Source organism: Sporobolomyces salmoneus (assembly GCF_050403485.1).
Source record: "Sporobolomyces salmoneus JCM6883 DNA, S_salmoneus_JCM6883_v1_ctg2, whole genome shotgun sequence".
NCBI classification, from domain to species: Eukaryota; Fungi; Basidiomycota; class Microbotryomycetes; order Sporidiobolales; family Sporidiobolaceae; genus Sporobolomyces; species Sporobolomyces salmoneus.
The window spans coordinates 720,454-739,412 of NW_027481161.1; the positions used below are offsets into that span (position 1 = coordinate 720,454).

Below are 18,959 nucleotides of genomic sequence, written 5' to 3' on the forward strand. Positions count from 1 at the left end.
TAGCGCGCGAAAACGGGGTTCGAACCTTTCGAATTGAGCTCGCTCACAAAGTTGCGAAACTATCTCAATCGTAGGTAGCAAGCATTCGCCGTCGCTGATGGATACTCGCGATACTGAAGATGCACAACGATGTCGGGACTCTGTAGCAGTCGGGTCTCTTGACCGAACTTGGACGAGCTCGCTTGCTGACTTCTGAATCGTCGCATTCGAGAGCAATATCGAATTTTTGCGCTTCATCGTATATCGGTCCCGCAATCTTTCGGTCGGTGCAGAGACTCCAAGTATCGGAGGTTGAAGTTAGCGTCAAGAATGAAGCAAGCGAGAGCTGTCGTTCGCTTGGGTTTGCATCCGTTCTTTTGACTTTTCTGCGAGCCAATCGAAGCGCCGCCACGAACTCTAACTCGCTAGTTCTGTGCGGCGACGGCGAGTCGCTGTCCGAGCTGGTCCATCCCGTACTCTCCGAGCGAAAGAATGAGCATCACTCTGGAATGGGTCGTTTCTCGCAGTGACTCGGCTGACACGGAGTTCCCGTCTCGCACTTCTACCGAAACGCGCCTTTCGCCATAGCTCCCACATCCCACATCCCACATCCAAGAGTCTACTGCTTTTTATCGCACTGACTCGACGGCCCGTTCCGTATTCTTTGCAGCAAAACTCGCTCGCTGGATCAGTCTTCGATCGTCTGCGTCTCAGTTTTTGGCTCTGACGGTCTCGGTGGAAGCGGGGTCAGGACCATAGACCGCCAAGGACTACTAGCGTAAGCGCGAACAGCACGCAGCGAGCTGTTCACAAGGGAGGCTGACATACGGTAGAAACTCCCGAATCCGTACATTTAGGGAACCGGCGTGATGAGCGGCTGAAACATAGGTCTGAATGGTGTCTGGACGACCCGAGGAGACGTCTGATCGACGGTGTCACTGCCGAGCGAAATCGCGTTCGAGGCGAAATACCATCTCCCGCTAGGCTTTCCTGTCTACTATCGACTCAGGGTCCCGGCTAGTTGTGCTCGAACTGGACGAGACGTATAGGAGAGATCAAACAGCCTCTTTTCATCATAAGTTCTACTGAATACCAAATTCTTCTCTTCAACCCGATTAGATAGCACCTGTTGACACAACGACATTATGAGCACTCGTACAGCGAGAGAGCACACGTGATAGAACGTACTGAGGTTCTACATTGCGGAAAGAGCGAGACGAGAGCGAGAACAAAGTCAGTAACGTTCGTAGCAGAAGAAAACGAAAAGACGAGTTTGAACCTACTCCGAACTCTGAAAGCGAAGAGACATTCGATAGAGTCAGTGACTGTGCGAATCAGACAGAGACGGGAAGGAAGAAGCCACTCACTCTCGGTGTAACCAGGTACAGTCCATTTTCCTTTGGCAACCATGTTCTCAACAGCCTTCGTGATTTCGGGACGGGCCTTGGCGACGTCGTCAAGCTGCACGAAGATGCAAATCCCAGTAAGCGGCGAACGCGGGGACCTGTCACTGACGGATGGAGTCTACGTACGGTGAGCTCATCGAACGAACGAGCATCCTCAATGTTCTTGAGGGTGTTGTTGAGGTTTCCGAGTTCAGATTCAATCTTGGTGGCAGCCTCCTTGGCGGAAGAGACCTATGTATCATCGTAGAGTTGTAAGATCAGTCCTCTTGCTTCCGAGGCGCGTTTTGCTCGTTGTCCGAAACGAAAACTCGAAAATTGTCGATTCCCCTGCTCTCGCTCAGTCGTTCTGTCCCAATGCGTTCCATACTCTGCAAATACAACCCGTCAAATCGATAGTAGCAATGCAAACTCACAGCCTTGCCCTCGAAAGCAGAGATAGCCTTGAGTTGGGCGTTAACGTCGTAGTCGACGGGCTTGAAGCTCTTGAAGATCTTCTCTCCCTCGGCAACGATGTCCTTGTTCTTCAAGACTGATCGGTAGTGCTCAAAGTCGATGTTGACCTTTTGTTCCTTGAACTGAGCGTTTGCTACTCGGGCAGCCGACGCGCGGTTACGGAACGCCGTGAGTTGGGCGAGGGTCTCTGTAGATAGTCCAAATTACTCGTGAGCTACTCGTCCAGGCTTCGGGTCGTGTTGATGAGGAGATGAGAACTCGCCTTTGCCCAATCCGAGTTTGGTGGTGATGCGAGACCAATCGACGACCGCTCTGAACACCAATCGAGTCAGTTTAGGGCTGTGAAGGTGTACAAGAGTAGAATGAGCGGCTCACTGAGCTGCCATTTGTGCGAGATGAAGATGAAGTAAAGTAGAGGTGTTTCGAGCAGTTCGCGCATCTCTCTCATCAGTTCCCTTCACTTCGATCCTTCAACCATTCGCACTATGATTATGTATGAGACTCTAGCAGCGGAGCGCGGCTACCGGGTTCCAGTCGAACTTTCCCTCTTCTCTCACGTTCTTTCGGAAACTCGGGGTGAGGTGAAGGCAAGTAGTATCAACAAGGAGTAGCAACAAGAGTGGTATCGTGTGTAACAAAGAGCAGATCATCCCCTCCACCCGTTATCGTCCTGCGAGAGACATCCGGTCAGCATGGAAAGAAAGTGCGAACTCCCTTGAAAACTCACCTCTCCGCTCTCGTACCCATCTCTCCCGTTCATTCCCGAGCTCAATGGCCTCTCATATGTCGTCGGAGTGCTCCAATCCCCACTCATCGGATCCGCTTCGACCGTTTCGACTTCCGTCACTCGCGATAACCTCCTCCCGTGAAGTTCTCGTTCTCGTTCTCTGCGACTCGACGCGGTTGATCCTGTTGACAGAGTTCGACTCATCGATTCTGGTCGAGTGACAAAGGGAGCGGATTCTTCCGTGAGAGAGGGCTCGGAGAAGGGATCGTGAGACGGAGGAGGAAGAGCTGGAGAATCATTCGGAGAAATCGGAGTTGATGTCGATGTCGGAGTCGCTACAGGTTCTGGCGTTCGAGCAGCGAGGAAGTGAGAGTCCTCGGAGCGTTCTGCTTCTCCGTCATCTTCTTCTACGGTCGTCGTTGTCGAATCTTGCGTCGTTCTTCGAGCTGGTTTCGTTTCTTCTTCGTTCGGTTCGTTCAACCCCAACACTTCCGACACAGTCATCACTTTCTTCCCCTCCCTCCTCGGCGATGCATTGCTGTCCATGCTCGCTCTCCTTTCGTGCTGTCGGGTCGAGTCGCGATCCGTCTCAGTCTGTTTTTTCGTTGATGAGGGACCTCCTCCTGAACCGAGTCCGAGGTTCATCGGGGGTAGAACGGTAAAGACGTCTCTTGCTTCGTCCGTCTCGAGTCGGTAGGAGTCGAATGGGTCGGGGTGCTCTTCCAACATCGCTTCGATTACTGGATCCGAAGTTGCTTTCGAAGCGAGTCGATCGGAGAGATCCAATGTCGACCTCAGTAACAGTGAGACCTGGGCGAGATCGATACCTTCAGCTCTGCAGGTTGCGAGGGATGAGAGAGAAAGAGTCAAACCTTGTGATCGATCTGATTCCAAATCTCCGTCTCGCTCGCCAGCACTTCCGAATAGTAGCTCCGTTTGCAGACGTCGACTTCGGCGACTTGTTCCGTCAGTTTAGCCAACGCTTGTCGAAAGTAGTTCAGGTCTCGAGCCTACCGGATCTCGGAGAGAGTAAGCTCTCATTTGACGAGTTTTGTGCGAAAAGTGAAAATCTTACCTTTTTCTTCCCCAACTTTAGATTCTCCGCCTCCGTCTGTCTAATCTTCGCCGTCTTATCCGCCAACAACGCCTCGTACTCGGCATGTCTCGTCGCGATATCATGCACGTACGAATCGAACGCATGCATGAGCGGAACTTCGAAACTTCGATACAACGTATCGCTCAACACTTGTCCCGAATTCGCAACCATGTAGTGGATCCCACTTGCCGCCATGAGATGGTCGGCGCTTTCTCCGGCTCCTTTCACTCGTCCGCATTCCATCAGAGCTGAGGCGAGTCCGGTCGAGGCGGAAGAGAGCGCGATCAGGGCATTACGGTAGCCTTTTGCTGAGCCGAGGAGTCGTTCGTAGGCATCTACAGAGTCACGCAGCTGATCATTTGGAGATACGGCGGGCAGGAACGAGTGAGAGAGAGGGAGGAAAGAGGGACGAAGGAGGTGTGGGGACCAGAGGAGGAGAAAGAGAGGTCAGTACGCATGTCCAGACAGTTCAGATAGTCTCAAGAAGACGTACATCAGCCCTCGTAATGATCACTCGAGGTCCTTCATCGCCCAAGTCGAGTTGAGATGCTGTTGTCGTCGCCGAAAGAGTTGGAGAAGGAGGACTGCGATAAGAGCTGGGAGGCGGTTTGTTTTGTCCTCGAGAGGATCTGATTGACGCTGGCATGAGTCGGTGTCGTGAAGTGAAGGTGGAACGGAAGAGGAACGCGCTCTTGAGCTTGGGATTATTGACTGATCGTGGCTTCCGGCTGCAGCAGGTAATTGCAGGCGTGCGTTGTATGCAAGTGTCGCAGAGGATATCAAGGAAGTGGACAACGCGCTAGACTGAGATCGAAGAACTGGGAGAGCGAAAACTCGCTTCGAATCAAAGCTCTTCGCAGAAGTCGGTACTCTTCTCAACATTGTGCTGTCGATCTCGAGAATGTAGAGAACAGGCACTGACAATGATTGATGTTGCAAGAGAGAGTAAGAGATGATGACTATGTTACGTTTTAGGGAGAGACAAGGTTGAAACGAGAGAAAGCTGGGAGTACAGTAGGTTGAAAGTGCGAGAGGAGCGACCTTTACCAGTCGGTCTTCTTGGGTTGAACACTAAAGAGAAGCAAAGTTGAGCATCAGTACTCAACGAAAAGAAGGAGAGAGAGCGCGAGGGAAATAACGTACACTTTGCCCTTGTAAGCCTTTCCATCGTACCAAGGCCAAACCGAACTCCTCTTTTGCTCGTAAGCAAGAATATCCTTCTCCTTCTCGAGCGTGAGCGAGATCTCGTCGAGTCCGTTGACGAGGCAGTGTTTTCGGAACGCATCGACGTCGAACGAGTATTCCTCTCCCGTACTTCTTCGGACGACTTGGTTAGGGAGGTCGACAGCGATCTCGTTGCCGGCTTTAGCGTCTTCGAGGAGGTGAGCGATTTGAGATTCGGGGAGAACGACGGGGAGGGAACCGTTCTTGTACATATTGTTGTTGAAGCTATTCTCGGACGAAGATTTTCAGCTTCTGCGAGAGCATAGGCACGAGAGCAGCTTGTGCTTACATATCGGCGAAGGAAGAAGCGATAACGGTACGGATACCGAAATCGAGAAGAGCCCAAGGGGCGTGCTCTCGAGAAGAACCGCATCCAAAGTTACCTCCAGAAACGACGAGAATCTTCGACTCCCGGTATCCAGGTTGGTTGAGGATGAACTCGGGCTTCTCGGAACCATCGGCGTTGTATCGGAGGGCAGCGAAGAGCGAGATTCCGAGACCAGTTCGCTTGATAGTCCTGCGGTAGTAGAGAAAGGATAGGTCAGTGGACTGAGACACTCGAGCAGTTGATAAGTACGAGACTCACTTGAGGAAACGAGCAGGGATGATGAGGTCGGTATCGATGTTGGCTCGCTCGAGAGGAGCGGCGATACCCTTGATGACTTCGAATTTGGGCATAGCGGCAGCAGCCCCCGATACGGGAGCCGAGACTTCGGGAGAAGCGGCGGATTGCGCAACTCCATCGTCAGCGGCGTCGGCGGGTTGTTGAGTCGTGGGAACATCTTCGGCGTCGACTCCGATATCGACGGCGGGAGTAGGCTCGACGATCGAACCTTGCTGGTACTTGCGAACATCGACGAGGTGACCAGCGATCGCAGCAGCAGCCGCCATCGCGGGACTCATCAAGTGAGTTCGTCCTCCAGGTCCTTGACGACCTTCAAAGTTTCGGTTCGAGGTCGAAGCGCAACGTTGTCCAGGAGTGAGCATATCGGGGTTCATTCCGAGACACATCGAGCATCCTGCCTCTCGCCAGTCGAATCCAGCTTCCGCGAAGATTCGATCGAGTCCTTCCTTTTCGGCCTGCTCCTTGACGAGACCGGATCCGGGAACGACCATAGCGTAGACGGCTTCAGCAACCTTGCGGCCCTTGACAACGCTAGCGGCTGCCCTCAAATCTTCGATACGAGAGTTGGTGCAAGAACCGATGAAGACCTGAGACGAACGGCGCGAAAGATCAGTCACTCTTTCTCAGCTCGTCGAATCAGAGTAATCACTCACATTGGTAATCTTGATGTCTTGTACGTTCATTCCTCCCTCGAGACCCATGTAAGTGAGAGCTCGCTCGATTTTACCCTTCTCCTCCTCGTTCTTCGCATTTTCAGGTTTAGGGACGGTTCCGGTAATATCGATCGTGTCTTCGGGAGAAGTACCCCAGGTAACGGTAGGAGGAATGTCGGCAGCGTTGATCTTGACAACTCGGTCGTAGTGAGCTCCCTCGTCAGAACGAAGACCCTGTGAGAATGTGCATGTCATAAGCAGCAAGAACTACAGCTCGGCTAAGAGCGTCACGAAACTCACCTTCCAGAACTCGACAGCGGCATCCCATTCAGCACCCTTGGGAGCCATGGGCTTACCCTTGAGGTATTTGAAAGTCGTCTCATCAGGTGCGAACATTCCAGCTCGAGCTCCTCCTTCAATCGACATGTTTGCCATCGCCATACTATATCAAAAAGGAATCAGTTTCACATCGACAGAGAGAGTATCGCTCTCTGACTTACCGAGCTTCCATCGAAAGCGCATCCATTGTGGTTCCGCAGAATTCAATAACAGATCCGTTTCCTCCTGCAGTTCCAATCAATCCAATAACGTGAAGCATAACATCCTTCGACGTAACACCTTCAGCGAGAGGACCATCGATTTGTACTCGCATGTTCTTCGATTTGCTTTGGAGGATAGTTTGAGTCGCGAGAACGTGCTCGACTTCGGAAGTACCGATACCGAACGCGAGGGCACCGAACGCTCCGTGAGTTGAAGTGTGGGAGTCACCGCAGACGATGGTGGCTCCGGGAAGAGTGAATCCTTGCTCGGGACCGATGACCTGAAACGATAATTCGTGAGTTTCGCTCAAGATGAGTCGCAAGTGCTAAATTCTCGAATCCGAAACTCACGTGAACGATACCTTGTCGCTTATCAGTCATACCGAAGAAGTTGACACCGAACTTCTTCACGTTTTCTTCGAGCGTAATGACCTGGAGACGAGAATCGGCTCTACGAGAACGATACCGTTCATCAGTGATTCGTTCGCAGATTCGCTGGATGAGAAGCGCCGCTCACTCTTTGATGAACGAGGCCGAGTCCTTGTAGCTCTTTCGGTTCGAGGTGGGTCTAGTCGCGGGAAAATTCGAAGAAGTCAGTTTTCATTCTTTGTTCTTCCCATTCAACTTTCGTCAACTATAGCGGAGCGAGCACTCACACGTTGTGATCGACCGTAGCGAGAGTGCAGTCGGTTCTTCGGACTTTACGTCCAGCTTTCTGGAGTCCTTCGAACGCTTGAGGAGAGGTAACTTCGTGAACGATGTGCCTGTTTCGATCGAAGGAAAGCTAGGGTTAGCTAACCCACATTCTTCCATGTCTCCTCTGTTTGTCTGTTTGCTGTGCCGTCCCGTCGTCGAACTCTACCATTTCATCATAACTTTCCACCTCGAAATGTTTCTGCCCGCGTCGAGAACTGAGGGTTGCCGGAAGCACCTCGAGCAATTCATGGGAGTCCCAGCAAAGCTCCCACGCGCTGCGGTGAGGTGATAGATCGCTAGCTCAGATCTAGAGGGAGTTCGAAACTGACCTATCGATATACATGATGGCGGTTCCATCTTCGCTCATGTTGACGACATGGTTGTCGAAGACCTGTGCGCAGAGCGTCAGTACACCTCGAGAGGATGCGGCTGAAGAGAGAGCCTCTCACCTTGTCGTAAAGGGTTCGCGGGGAAGTCTGCTGGCGTTAGCGAACGATGTCAGCTATCTACGCCCTACTCAGTAAGTGCTAGGTACTCACGCTGGAGGAAGCCATGGTTGAAAGCAAAGTGGAGAAAGGAGAGAAAGAGAGATTCTGTGGCTGCCGAAAAAGGGGCAACTTTGCCGAAGATTCGATTCGCTACACGGCCAATTTGAAGAGTCAACAAAAGAGAACATTGATGCATTACAATTGTACTGTAGGGTATTTGACGCTTTCGGCACGGTCCTATTCGCTCAAAATCGTTTCGACCGCTTTCGCGAAATTCTCGCAGACTCGCACTTCACTTGGATCGATGAGCTTGTCCTCGTCGCCCGGACGATACTTCCCTGTCTTGACGAGGTAGCGTCTCAATCCGAGTCGCTCAACGGCAGAACCGACGTCTTGAACGACATCGTCTCCTTTTTCCGTCGGTTCGGTTCATTCAATGCGAAGCGAGAGTCAATATACGCTCTGAGACGGTACGATTCAGAGAGAGAGGCTTACCTATCATCCCAATCTCGGATCTTTCGAACCCATGCGAAGAAATCGAATCGAGCGCGAGTTGGTAAAAGCTTTCCGAAGGTTTTCCGACTGCTCACTCGACGATTCCATCAGTACAGTCGCCTGATTAGCGAGACTAGAGCGATCTTAACTCACCAATCTCAGCTTGACATCCCGTAGCCTCTTCAAGGGCTGAAATGAAAGGCCTGTCAAACAACGAACGACATTCAGGGATCAAACCTTTCTCCAAGCTCAAACGCTCGTCAAACTCACCCAGGTCCCAAGCTCAGCTTCCCATCCTTGTCCCCAAAGAACCGCGCTTTATGAGTAACGATCAACGGAATCTGTCCTTTCTTCCCTCGCGACTCGGTTTCTCCAGACAATAATCGAAACGCTTCGTTCAAGTGGGAGTAATCGAACGTAGTTGGCGCGAGACCGACAACGACACTGTCGAAAGGAGCGGACGATGGAGGGAAATCGGCGAGGGCGGAAGGGGAGAGGAGGTATAGAGGTCTGCGAGCGATTCCGACGAGAAGGAAAGTCAGTTATAAAGCGGCGGAGCACGACGAAGAGGAGACTCACTTGAGGTTGCGTCGTAGGACGATGTCTCGTACTGCTGATAGGGATGTGAAGAGCTAAAAAAGGCAAGGTGATCAAAGCGTGAGTGACAATTTTTCGAAACGACGAGCTGCAAGCGATAGCTTTACCTCTTCTTCCCTCACGTCGAGCTCCATCTTGTGCATCTTGTCGAGTAGCGACGATCCTATACGGTCATCGACGAAGGATGAGGTCGTACACAGCGGTTCTCGTCGGAGAAAGCCTCGTTTTGCGACTTACTCGATTCTTTCGAGGTGTTTGAGACAAAACTCAAGACGATTCCGGCCTGTCTCAAACGTTCGAGCGCTCCCTTCGCGCCAGGAGTAGCTGTAGCATCAACATGCAGCGTCCCGCTTAGATCGATGAACAGGGCTCGCAACCTTTTCTCGAAGTTCGAGAGCAATCAGTTCGGTTTCGGGACAGGACGGGAGCTCGTGGAGAGAGCTTGGCGCAAAGCTGACCTCGCCATATGATACGATAGAATTGGGGAAGAATGGAAGAAGCGATTCCATCGGTCGATCATGCATTCGACATTTGATTTTCGAGAGGGAATTCCTCTCTCTATCCGCCCAGTCCTCTCGGTCCTCGATATATACCCGCCTACTCTCTAGGGGTCAGAGTAGTGCAACCCGCCCACTCAGCCGTCAAGGTCGACCTCGGCACCTTCCTCCTCGTCTCGCGAGTTTGAGAAATCTCTTGGACGTTGAGCACCTTCGGTCAACAAGATGTCGGCTTGTTCAACCGTTCCCGCCTCTACGACTGTCTTTACGAGTTATTCCACTAGTACGGTAACTGGTCAACAAGTCGTGAGTCCCTCCCTTTGACTGTGACGAGGGCAGTTGATCGTTAAACATCTCTCACTCGGGAATGGAATTCCAGTCGACAATCCCAGGATCAACCTCAACAGCTACTTCAGCTGTAGTATACACGACATGTAGTCCTGTCAGTCCAACGGCGTCGGGAGATCTCGCGGCGAGTAGCTGCGCGACTTCTACGAGCATGTCGGTCTATCAAACTGTTATGCCCGTAAGCACCCATTGATCTCGTACGATCTTCTTGAGGGAGAGCTGACTATACCTTGAATGTATTAGGGTTCCACGACGACGGTGTTCAGTACGGGTCAAACTGTCGTTCCAGTTTACAGCACTTCAGTCGTTCCAGCCAGCACCGTTTGTTCCGCTAATCCGACTACCCCAACTACCGTTCCCTCCGCCTCTCGTACCTCCTCAGATACTCCAGAAACTCAACCCACCTCGGAGACAACTTCGCAACCCGTCGTAATCATCGGAGGAAGTTCTTCGACGAAAATTCTTACCACGACTTCAACTTTCATCCCTACCCCTTCCTCAACAACCGGAGGAGTCGGAGAATCCCTCGTCTCACCAGCTGCCGGAGCTGTCTCATCGACAAAATCGCAAGAAATGGTCCTCTCGACTTCGTTTCTCACTCTCGTTTTCACCACGACCGATAACGCTGGACACGCTTCGACCTACGCTTCGGCCGTCCCTACCCTTCTCAACGTACCGAAGCACAACGCGGCGAGTACGAACAAAGGAGCGATCGCAGGAGGAGTCGTAGGAGGAATCGCAGCCTTGGTTTTGGCGGTCTTAGCTTTCTTGCTCATGAAGAAACGTGGATTGTTCAGGAGGGGAGACGACGAGATTGAGGAAGATGCATGGGCACCTCCAGCTCATGGAGAGTATTACGGGACCGCATCGGGTAGGAATCGAACGACGACGGGAGCGACTTTGGTCGGAGCAGGAGGAACCGGAGGTGGATCCGACGACGAGAAATACGGAGGAGGAGGAAACGATCGAGAAGTCGATGCCGCTACACTGGAACGACATCAGAGCTGGTATGCGGGAGGAGGAGCCGGAGGTAGAACGATGGAGGAAATCTACCACGAGAGCGTTCACCAACAATTCGGAACGAGGTCGAGTTCTCCTCAAGGGTATCCGGGAGCGGCAGAGGCGATCGGAGCTGCGGCGTTGGGCGCAGGAGGAGGATTGGCGACAAGGAGTGCTTCGAATCGTTTGTCGATTTACTCTGCGAACGGAGCAGGAGGAGGAGGAAGTTCGCAAGGTCATTCTCAGGAATACCCTTCGTCCCCTCCATACCCTCAACAGCTGCAACTACCTCATATCCCTGATCACCGTCTCTCCGGCTTCAACTACTACCCAAATTACGCTCAACCTGAAATCTACCGTCCCGCTTCTCCTCCTCAGCAACGACCTCGTTCCGCTTCTCCCACCTCCCCGAACCATCACTACGACCTCTCGAACTACGCGAGTCGATCAAACACCCTCCCTCATCGTTCCGCATCGAACGGTCTCGCTCTTCCTCCCCATCTTCGTAATCTCGAAAATCAACATCGATCCCGTCCTAGTCTCGGAGCGATCCAGAGCACCTCGAACGACCCTTCTAGCTCAACTACCACCTCGTCGAGTCCCTCTCGAGGTGAAACTTCCGATTCGCTTCCGACGACTGACCTTCAACACTCGAACTCCTACGGGTCGACTTCGAACAAACCTTACTCTCTGCCTCAACTCGATCGACTCAAAGTCACTCGTCCGGCATTCGAACGTGCCGCGAGTACCGAGAGCTTCGTTGCGCCGACGCAATGGCTCGGTGCGAAGATTGCGAATGCCGATTCGGAGAGTGAGAGTGGACTCGAGAGTAAGGAGGATTTGACCGAGAAGTTACAAGACTTGTGAGTTCTCTCGTATCTATCTTTACTCGGGATAGCGCGACTGACAATCTCTCATGTTCAACAGCCCTCACTCTCTCGACGATAATCCTCAAATTCGCGCTTAGTCTCTCTCCTCCCACTCACTTTCCCTATAGAATATCCTTTTCCTTCGACTTACTTAATCTCCTTTTAGTTGTCAGTAGTCAGTACTTGTCAGTTTGTGCCCCGGATGGTTTCGGTCGTTGTTCTGTCTTTTCTCTGTTCATGCTTTCCTTGTCGTATCACTTTTCCATCTGTTCATGCATGCCTTCTGGATTCACTTCGATCCGGATTCGAGAGACGATACGATGCGCTGGAGCTCGCGCGCGCAAGTCAGAACGAGTGCCAACACTGCGGCGCACAAGGCTGGAGCTACACTCGCCTCACACCTCTCGTCTCTCAATGGCACGATGCCAAGTGACTCGGTAAATCTCTTCCCAAGACATTGTTGCGAAGAGAACGAAAGACGAGAGAGTTTTGCAAAGAGAAAAAAACGAGAAACGAGGAGAACGAAAAGGTTGCGAGGTATCTACAATCAAGGTATATTAGGAAGCGAGGGAGTTTGTACTTTTGTTTTGCGAGTCTCGAAGGAAGGTTTAGCCAGCGGAAGAGAGAGAGAACGAGAGTTGTTCATTTTTTGCGGTCCGAGATCGTCAATTTTCTTTATCCAATTCCGATCCAAGCTTCTGCTCTGTAGAGTGTACTGCCTAGTCGACGTCGATATGTAGATGAGCTAGGTTCAAGGGTCTGAAATCTTTCAGATCGACTCCGGTTTGTTCGTAAAGTTTGCGATGGAAATGAGCTGGGATGATTTGAGTGTTCAGGTCGGACCGAATCGAGAGTTCTATCCCGTTGAGAATGGTGCATACAACTTGTCAGAACGACCTGCGACACGAGAGAGAGTAGTTGTCGCTCACCTTCCGGACTGAAAAGGAACAACTTGTTCAAATCTACCTTGTTCCCATTCGGCAGGAGTAACTCTTCGCCTTGTTTGATCTCGTCGAAGAACGGGTGACACATTGCTTCAGATGCGGTCAATCGAGTTTTGGGGACGTAGCGGAGGAAGCCGTAGAGGAGTGAGATCGCTTCGGGAGAGGCGTGAGGTAGAACCTGGTTACCATGTGAGGGAGAAGGTTCAGCTTCTATGACAGATTCGAGAGTAAACGAGATCGCACTTCGCTGAGTGGGACGGAAGGGATTTGAGGGAATTTGTGAGCTTGATAAGTCGGATTCATTGCTCGGATTTCGGATCGAGATGGCGTCCCCAGCACTTTGATGATCTCGACGAGTTGATCGATTCCTGGCAAGTGGGAGACGAGTGGGTACCGAGCAAAGACTGAACGGAGAGCGGCAAACTGACCGGTTCCGCCTGCGAAGAACACTTTTCCTCCTAACAATTCGGCAAAGACGCATCCTACTGACCACACATCTGAGCAGCGACCATTTCGAGTTTAGCAAGACTTCAAAAAAGATCGCTCAATCGAGAAGTCAGCTCACCGATTGAATCTGCGCAAAATAAGATCGGGAGGTCAATCTTCGCTGAGCTCGGAGCGTTGTAGCGGAAGCTTACGGTCATAGTGAGCGTTTCCAAAGATCAATTCCGGTGAGCGATAGTATCTCCTGTATCACTCGCGACCTGTCAAGCAGCTCGTTGACCTTCGGGGCCTCGAGAAAAAGGACGCACGAACATGTGTAGGTGACGTTTTCATCACCAGCTTGCAAGACTTTTGCCGATCCGAAATCCTGTTCTCGTCAGAGGATATAGTCGAATCAGTTCCGAGTCTTGAACGGGAGAGAAAGATACATTCGAAAGAGGATGTTCGAAATGAAAGAAAAGTAGACTGACAATGAGTATAGTACGACCTATTTCTCGGCTGAAGAAGGCATCAAGCGTTATGTCAGACTAATGATTCCTACCGGAAATCCTGGAAAGCGAAGAGAGAGAAGGACGTGCTCTGCGGTCGGAAAGCCAGTGGAACACGAGGTCAGTTCGAGTCTGAGCACCTCGTTTTCCACAGATCAGACTCACCGATGAGAATGTTCTGGGGTTTGATGTCTCGATGACAGACTCCGAGCGCGTGACACCAAGCGAGAGCGCGAAGAAGCTGTTTTTCAAACGGAAGTGAAACAATCGCGAAATTGTGAGATCAGCTCTATTGCTCTGTTGCGTATTGACACGACGACTGGAAGCAAGCCTTATACTGGCACGCGTGAAGAGGACAAACTCACCTGGAAGAGGTAGACCTTGCAAAGCGATTCAGGGAAAACGAGTCCCTTTTTCGCCCAAAGTCGATAATGAGTGAAAAGCGTCGTCGGTACGAATTCGAGCAAGAGATACAGCGTGATTTGATTCGAATCGTGCGGGTCACTCCGTTCTTGCCACGCATAGGAGCAATGAATGATGTTCGGATGTTGAAGAGTTCGACTTTGCATCAGCGAGAGTTCTCGATTCTTGAACCTTCGATCCTGTTTCGTTCGTTTCAAGGCGTACACTTGTCCAGATTCGTCTGTGTCGTCGTTGAGGATTCGAACTCGATTCACTTCGCCGAAAGAACCGTATCCGCAAGCTTGTTCGATTCGATAACACAAGTTGACGTGCTCTCCCGTTGCGAGGCGAACTGCTCTGACTGAATGTACAGCTTCTGAATCATCTGAGGAGGGACACCAGGCGAGTCGGAAATGCAGATCAGCGAATAGGGCGCCTCGTCGGAGAAAGAGATCGCAGCAAAGTCGAGAAATTTGAACTTACTCGGCTCATTGTCGCTCTGAACTGCACTCGCGCTCGTATGATCCCGTTCCATAGCTCCTCGTTGAGGTCTCTCGCGAATAGGCCAACTCTTGCGTCTCCCAGTGCGTTCAGGTGGTTCGTTTCGAGTTTGCGGTGCGACCGAAGAAGTCGAGACTCTCTCGAACTCGGGTCGCTCCTGTTGACTCTGTAGAGGTTTCGACGACCTCGAAAGTGGTGGTTCTTGTGCTCCGAGGGGCGGTAAAGCTGAGGAGGAGCGAGCCGGGAGAGCTGAAGAGTCCGAATTCGCTCGAGGTCGGAACGGAGAGAAGAGCGAGAGGAACAACTGTTTCGGTGAGATAGGCAGTTTGGGCGAGTAGTGTCACGATGGATATGACTGGTCGGATGCAGAGGGGAGGAAGAACGAGGAAGGGCTCGAGCGAAGACTGACCCAGAAACTTTGAGGCGAACCGAGCCAAAACTTCGCTGTTCGTCTCCTCGGAGCTCAACCCTCCAAGCACTCTCCCTCTCGTCGCTGCCCATCACTCGACATCCTGTTTCATTGCGCCAGTACCTCCGAAGACTACTCTATCCCATTTTGTTCCTCGAACGCCGTCGATTTGGAGTGCAAGCTGAGAAGAATAGATGAGGCGAACCGACTCCGGCGTTGCATGGGTATCGATGAGGAGACGTTGTTGTGCTGTAGGAAGCGGGCAGAAGTAGAAAGACGAACCACCAACCGCTTCGGAGCTGGATTATCCCGTCACGACACGTTGAACGAATTTCCTTGCTCCTCCACCTCACTTCGACTCAGCTCTGCCGGACTCGACGCACTCAAGAACACGCTCAAGATCAGCTCTGCCCTATTCCGCGAGCAAAAGCTCAGCACCACAACAAACATCGATCAGATTTGAGTCGAAAGGTTGCTGGCTTCGAAATTGTTCACTTCGAGACGAAACGGTGATCACACTGATCAAGATCAAGTGACTGGTAATCGATCTACGTTCCAAGCCCGAAAAGAACGCGACACACAACCGAGTTTGGATTGTAACCGACACGTTTCGATCTCGTTTTCTCGTTTTCTTCCACACTCTCTCACTTTTTTCTGTTTGGTGCTTCTCTCCGAAAGAACAACAGACGTAAACAAACAAACAACCCCTCGCAAACAAAGAGCATTCCAAAGAACTTTCTTCTCTTTCTTTTTTCCATCCCACTACATCCGACGTTCTTTCCTTCGCAACCCCAGCTCTCTTTACACCGACATCATGCCTCAACTCTCTAACTTATCTCTGTCGACTATACTATGCTCGACCCTCGCCGTCGCAACTCCAGATATCGCGGCATCCCTCACTGCGACCGCTTCCGCCATGATCGGTTCTTCTCCCATTCTCGGAATGCAATCCGGCTTCAGTCAATTCGAAGGTCTACTCGCCCCGGCGAGCTTTAACAAGGTCAACACTCGACTCTTGAACTTGCCGACGAGATCGAGCACGCCTCTCACCGTTCCGGTTCAGAAAGCTTTCGCCGCTGCTCAACTTTCTTCAGATAACTCGAACAAAGCTCTCCTCGCAGATGCTCAAGCTGTAAGTCCCTCTCGCTTTTGACTACGAGAGAAGGTCATTGACTCCCGAGTCGTTGCCAGTGTGTGACTAGCATTCTCGCTTTAGGATCAATTCCTGACGGATCTTTCTGCGTTGACAAGGCAAGTCTCTCTCTTCTCCCGTTACGAGAAGTCCCTTGAGCTGACTCGAGTCATCTAATAGGACAAGAACACGCTGTCAGATTACAAGACTTCATACAACACCATTCTCGAACAATTCGTCGGTATCGTTCCTCCTTCGACGATGACCGAGATTCAGAATCGTGAGTTCTGTTCTTACCTGACGCTCTCGTTCACCCTCTGATTATTTTCGTCTTGTAGAATGGAACACCTACTTCGCCTCCCTCGGTTTGATCCCTCCCGCAAACGACCTCAACACCCACTTCCAAAACGTTATCGCTTCGATCACGGCTTCCAACTCTGGTGAACTCGTCACCGGTACCCAACGACTACAAGACTGTATCGAGGCATTCTCGTCCGCTTCGGCCGATGCGGGAGCGTTACAAAAGAACTACCAATGTTTTGTTGGAAAAGATTCGGCTTCGACTAGCATGCAAACCCTTTTCGCTGGAATGTAAGTCTCCACTCTGCTCTATCAAAGTGAGGACCGGAACTGATGATCGGTCTCTCGCTCCGTAGTCTCCAACAAGTCGGAGGATACTTGCCTCCGAACGTCGTTCAAGATATCATCAACAGTCAGTTCTTTCTTCGCTTTCAGCTTTGGTCAGTCGACTGACTCTCTCGCTGGAATAGTCTACATGTACTACCTTACCGCGGCCGGACTCACACCTGGACTTACTCTCATGGAACCCCTCAACAACGCGATCATGTCCATGACTGCTTCAGTTTCCGTGAGTTCTCGCTCTCTTCCTTCTTTTTCTTCTTCGGTTCAGCCTCTCACGCTCTCGATTCTACAGGGCAACTCGGTTACCGCAATTCAACAGATGCAACAATGCTTCAACGATGTGATCATGACTCCGACTGAGGACGCTCGATCGAGCTACGAATGTATTGTCGCTGCGGACGGACCGATTCGCACCCTTCAAATCCTCATCAACGGTATCATCCAGCAATCATTCGGTTACTTGCCTCCTACTCTTGTTCTCGCTCTCGAGAATGGTAAATCCTCCTCTTCCTCGTCTTTCTTCCCGAGACTCAGCACTAACAAGACTCGTTCGCGATTAGACCTTCGACCTTACCTTAAGACCGACTCTCCTTCCGCCGGCCTCGTCTCTCAAACGATGAAACAAACCTTCGACGCTTCTGCCGCCGGACCCGAATTCACAACGTGTTTCCTCGCCCTCGAGGACTGCGTCAACGAAGCCGTCCTCTCTGGAGTCAGCACTACTTGCGAATTGGAGAACAAGTGCAAGGCTCTCGCTGAAACCTAATCGTCTCCTTTCCTCTCTCCCTCACTTTATTCTATCCCACTCTCCTATCCCCTTTATTCTGTCTCAGCCACTCTCACCTCACTCTGTCTTTCTATCAGTAATTTGTATTAGTTAGTTCAATCCCTTTTCCAGGTCCTCGGTTTCGTTCTCGTAGCTCCTTCACGAAGTCGTAGCTCGAACGTTGCTCTCTCTCTTTTCTCTCTTGTAATCCTTACTCAATGTCTCTGACTCAACGTTGGCGAGACTGCTGCCTCAGAAAGAACTTGCCTCTGATCGTAGATGTTCGGTAAAACTGATTGATTTCTGTGACTGTTGAGGCACGAAGAGACGGAAAAACTTGCTTTGATTCCTCCTCGCTTCTATTGCTTCTATTCACGTCTGTTCTCCCTTGACCTTCTCCAGAACTCTTTTGATACCAAGCTCCTACACCAGTCCTCCTCGTGAGTCTCCCAGATAATTTCTACATTCTTCTTCGTTGCCTGATCCTCAAACTCCATGATCTTGTCTTCCAAGTCTTCACCGAGAACATAACCTCCCTTTCCGTTCCGAGGGAACAGGTCGAGATAGAGCTCCTTGAGCGCGGTAGAGTGAACGAGGAGAGCTTTGGCGAGGGAGAGAGCCGTTTCGACCTGAGATGGATCGGGCGTCGATTTGCAGGGAAGACGGATTCGGACGTGAGCGCACAGGATTGACGGGTCGAAAGGGAGTGGGAGACGTCCCCAACCCCAAGAGGTCGTATCGCGATGTGGATCGAGCTCGAAGAGGAAGGGAACGGGATAACCGAGAGAAGGGTAAGGGGACGAAGTTTGGAGGATTCCGGGTTGATTGCTGAGGGGATAGACTCGATCGGCAACGATGCAATCGAGTCGACAAGCGAGAGAGTAATCCACCGGCGGTCGCTCTACTCCTTGCCCAGCGAGCCGCGCATTCTTAAGCGCCAAAGCTCGAAGGGAAGGAAAGCGTTCGGTCGAAAATAAGTCGACGGATCCTTCTCCTGAGGGAACCGTAGGAAGCGTGATGTCGCTCCATTCGATTGAGAGCTCGACGAGTTGGGGAAGTATGAGGTCTGTCCATCCACTCAAAGAACAACTTTCGATTGCGAGCGTCGCGAGATCTGAAGGGGAAATCAGAACCTGCATTCTATACCCGCGACCAAGGAGAGAGGACTCACGTTGATGTTCTCCCAGCCTCTGCAAGTCAAAGCTCCTGTACATAACCCTCAATCGAGTCAAGTTGACGAATTGGCCCATCGAGCAAAAAATGCCCGAGAACTTGAGGACTTCTCCATAGGTCAGACTTCGGACCTTGTTAGTGACACCCGTATCCGAGATCGCTAACAGTTCGTCCGGGTTTCTGCAGACAACCTTTTGAACGAGGAGAGGTTGAGCGATTTCGCGAAAAGTTCGATTGACGAGTGAGAGAGCTGAAAGGGTCCCAAGTCGCTTCTTGTACGAGTCGTGAGTCGAGTCGCATTCAGCTGCGTGTTGAACAATGATTGAGAGGAGTTCAGGAGGGAGAATGACCGTGTTCATTCTTCCAA

The 18,959-nt window shown here is 51.5% G+C and overlaps 8 protein-coding genes across 8 annotated transcripts; 2 read left to right on the plus strand and 6 right to left on the minus strand.

The window, feature by feature from the left end:
• Positions 1 to 1,094: 1,094 nt before the first annotated feature.
• ATP7 (F1F0 ATP synthase subunit d) lies at positions 1,095 to 2,224 on the minus strand (the record flags this gene model as incomplete). The annotated part of the gene is made up of 8 exons (XM_076628758.1): positions 1,095 to 1,105; positions 1,168 to 1,174; positions 1,263 to 1,270; positions 1,347 to 1,440; positions 1,512 to 1,616; positions 1,799 to 2,025; positions 2,101 to 2,150; positions 2,214 to 2,224. 8 exons carry the CDS (start codon positions 2,222 to 2,224, stop codon positions 1,095 to 1,097), a joined length of 513 nt encoding a protein of 170 aa, XP_076491494.1.
• Positions 2,225 to 2,484: 260 nt separating this feature from the next.
• Positions 2,485 to 4,307, minus strand: IVY1 (Ivy1p; the record flags this gene model as incomplete). The annotated part of the gene is made up of 5 exons (XM_076628759.1): positions 2,485 to 2,508; positions 2,566 to 3,375; positions 3,438 to 3,575; positions 3,641 to 4,012; positions 4,155 to 4,307. The coding sequence occupies 5 exons, from the start codon at positions 4,305 to 4,307 to the stop codon at positions 2,485 to 2,487; spliced, it is 1,497 nt and encodes a 498-aa protein (XP_076491495.1).
• A 397-nt stretch (positions 4,308 to 4,704) lies between these two features.
• LEU1 (3-isopropylmalate dehydratase LEU1) lies at positions 4,705 to 7,952 on the minus strand (the record flags this gene model as incomplete). Its single annotated transcript, XM_076628760.1, has 13 exons — positions 4,705 to 4,732; positions 4,805 to 5,110; positions 5,175 to 5,402; positions 5,472 to 6,097; positions 6,164 to 6,397; positions 6,464 to 6,605; positions 6,664 to 6,983; positions 7,054 to 7,153; positions 7,220 to 7,270; positions 7,359 to 7,466; positions 7,728 to 7,789; positions 7,848 to 7,877; positions 7,938 to 7,952. 13 exons carry the CDS (start codon positions 7,950 to 7,952, stop codon positions 4,705 to 4,707), a joined length of 2,250 nt encoding a protein of 749 aa, XP_076491496.1.
• Positions 7,953 to 8,123: 171 nt separating this feature from the next.
• Positions 8,124 to 9,444, minus strand: JCM6883_003790 (uncharacterized protein; the record flags this gene model as incomplete). The annotated part of the gene is made up of 8 exons (XM_076628761.1): positions 8,124 to 8,296; positions 8,382 to 8,468; positions 8,535 to 8,584; positions 8,652 to 8,891; positions 8,961 to 9,013; positions 9,086 to 9,141; positions 9,216 to 9,355; positions 9,437 to 9,444. The coding sequence occupies 8 exons, from the start codon at positions 9,442 to 9,444 to the stop codon at positions 8,124 to 8,126; spliced, it is 807 nt and encodes a 268-aa protein (XP_076491497.1).
• A 256-nt stretch (positions 9,445 to 9,700) lies between these two features.
• On the plus strand, positions 9,701 to 11,789 carry JCM6883_003791 (uncharacterized protein; the record flags this gene model as incomplete). Its single annotated transcript, XM_076628762.1, has 4 exons — positions 9,701 to 9,781; positions 9,855 to 10,001; positions 10,067 to 11,685; positions 11,750 to 11,789. 4 exons carry the CDS (start codon positions 9,701 to 9,703, stop codon positions 11,787 to 11,789), a joined length of 1,887 nt encoding a protein of 628 aa, XP_076491498.1.
• Positions 11,790 to 12,410: 621 nt separating this feature from the next.
• JCM6883_003792 (GSK family serine/threonine-protein kinase) lies at positions 12,411 to 14,504 on the minus strand (the record flags this gene model as incomplete). The annotated part of the gene is made up of 10 exons (XM_076628763.1): positions 12,411 to 12,547; positions 12,621 to 12,813; positions 12,879 to 13,003; positions 13,064 to 13,132; positions 13,201 to 13,209; positions 13,274 to 13,323; positions 13,388 to 13,451; positions 13,733 to 13,808; positions 13,933 to 14,354; positions 14,453 to 14,504. 10 exons carry the CDS (start codon positions 14,502 to 14,504, stop codon positions 12,411 to 12,413), a joined length of 1,197 nt encoding a protein of 398 aa, XP_076491499.1.
• A 1,189-nt stretch (positions 14,505 to 15,693) lies between these two features.
• JCM6883_003793 (uncharacterized protein) lies at positions 15,694 to 17,419 on the plus strand (the record flags this gene model as incomplete). The annotated part of the gene is made up of 8 exons (XM_076628764.1): positions 15,694 to 16,011; positions 16,071 to 16,121; positions 16,192 to 16,291; positions 16,350 to 16,602; positions 16,668 to 16,723; positions 16,782 to 16,879; positions 16,946 to 17,147; positions 17,214 to 17,419. The coding sequence occupies 8 exons, from the start codon at positions 15,694 to 15,696 to the stop codon at positions 17,417 to 17,419; spliced, it is 1,284 nt and encodes a 427-aa protein (XP_076491500.1).
• A 368-nt stretch (positions 17,420 to 17,787) lies between these two features.
• Positions 17,788 to 18,951, minus strand: JCM6883_003794 (uncharacterized protein; the record flags this gene model as incomplete). Its single annotated transcript, XM_076628765.1, has 1 exon — positions 17,788 to 18,951. The coding sequence occupies one exon, from the start codon at positions 18,949 to 18,951 to the stop codon at positions 17,788 to 17,790; it is 1,164 nt and encodes a 387-aa protein (XP_076491501.1).
• Between the last annotated feature and the right edge of the window lie 8 nt (positions 18,952 to 18,959).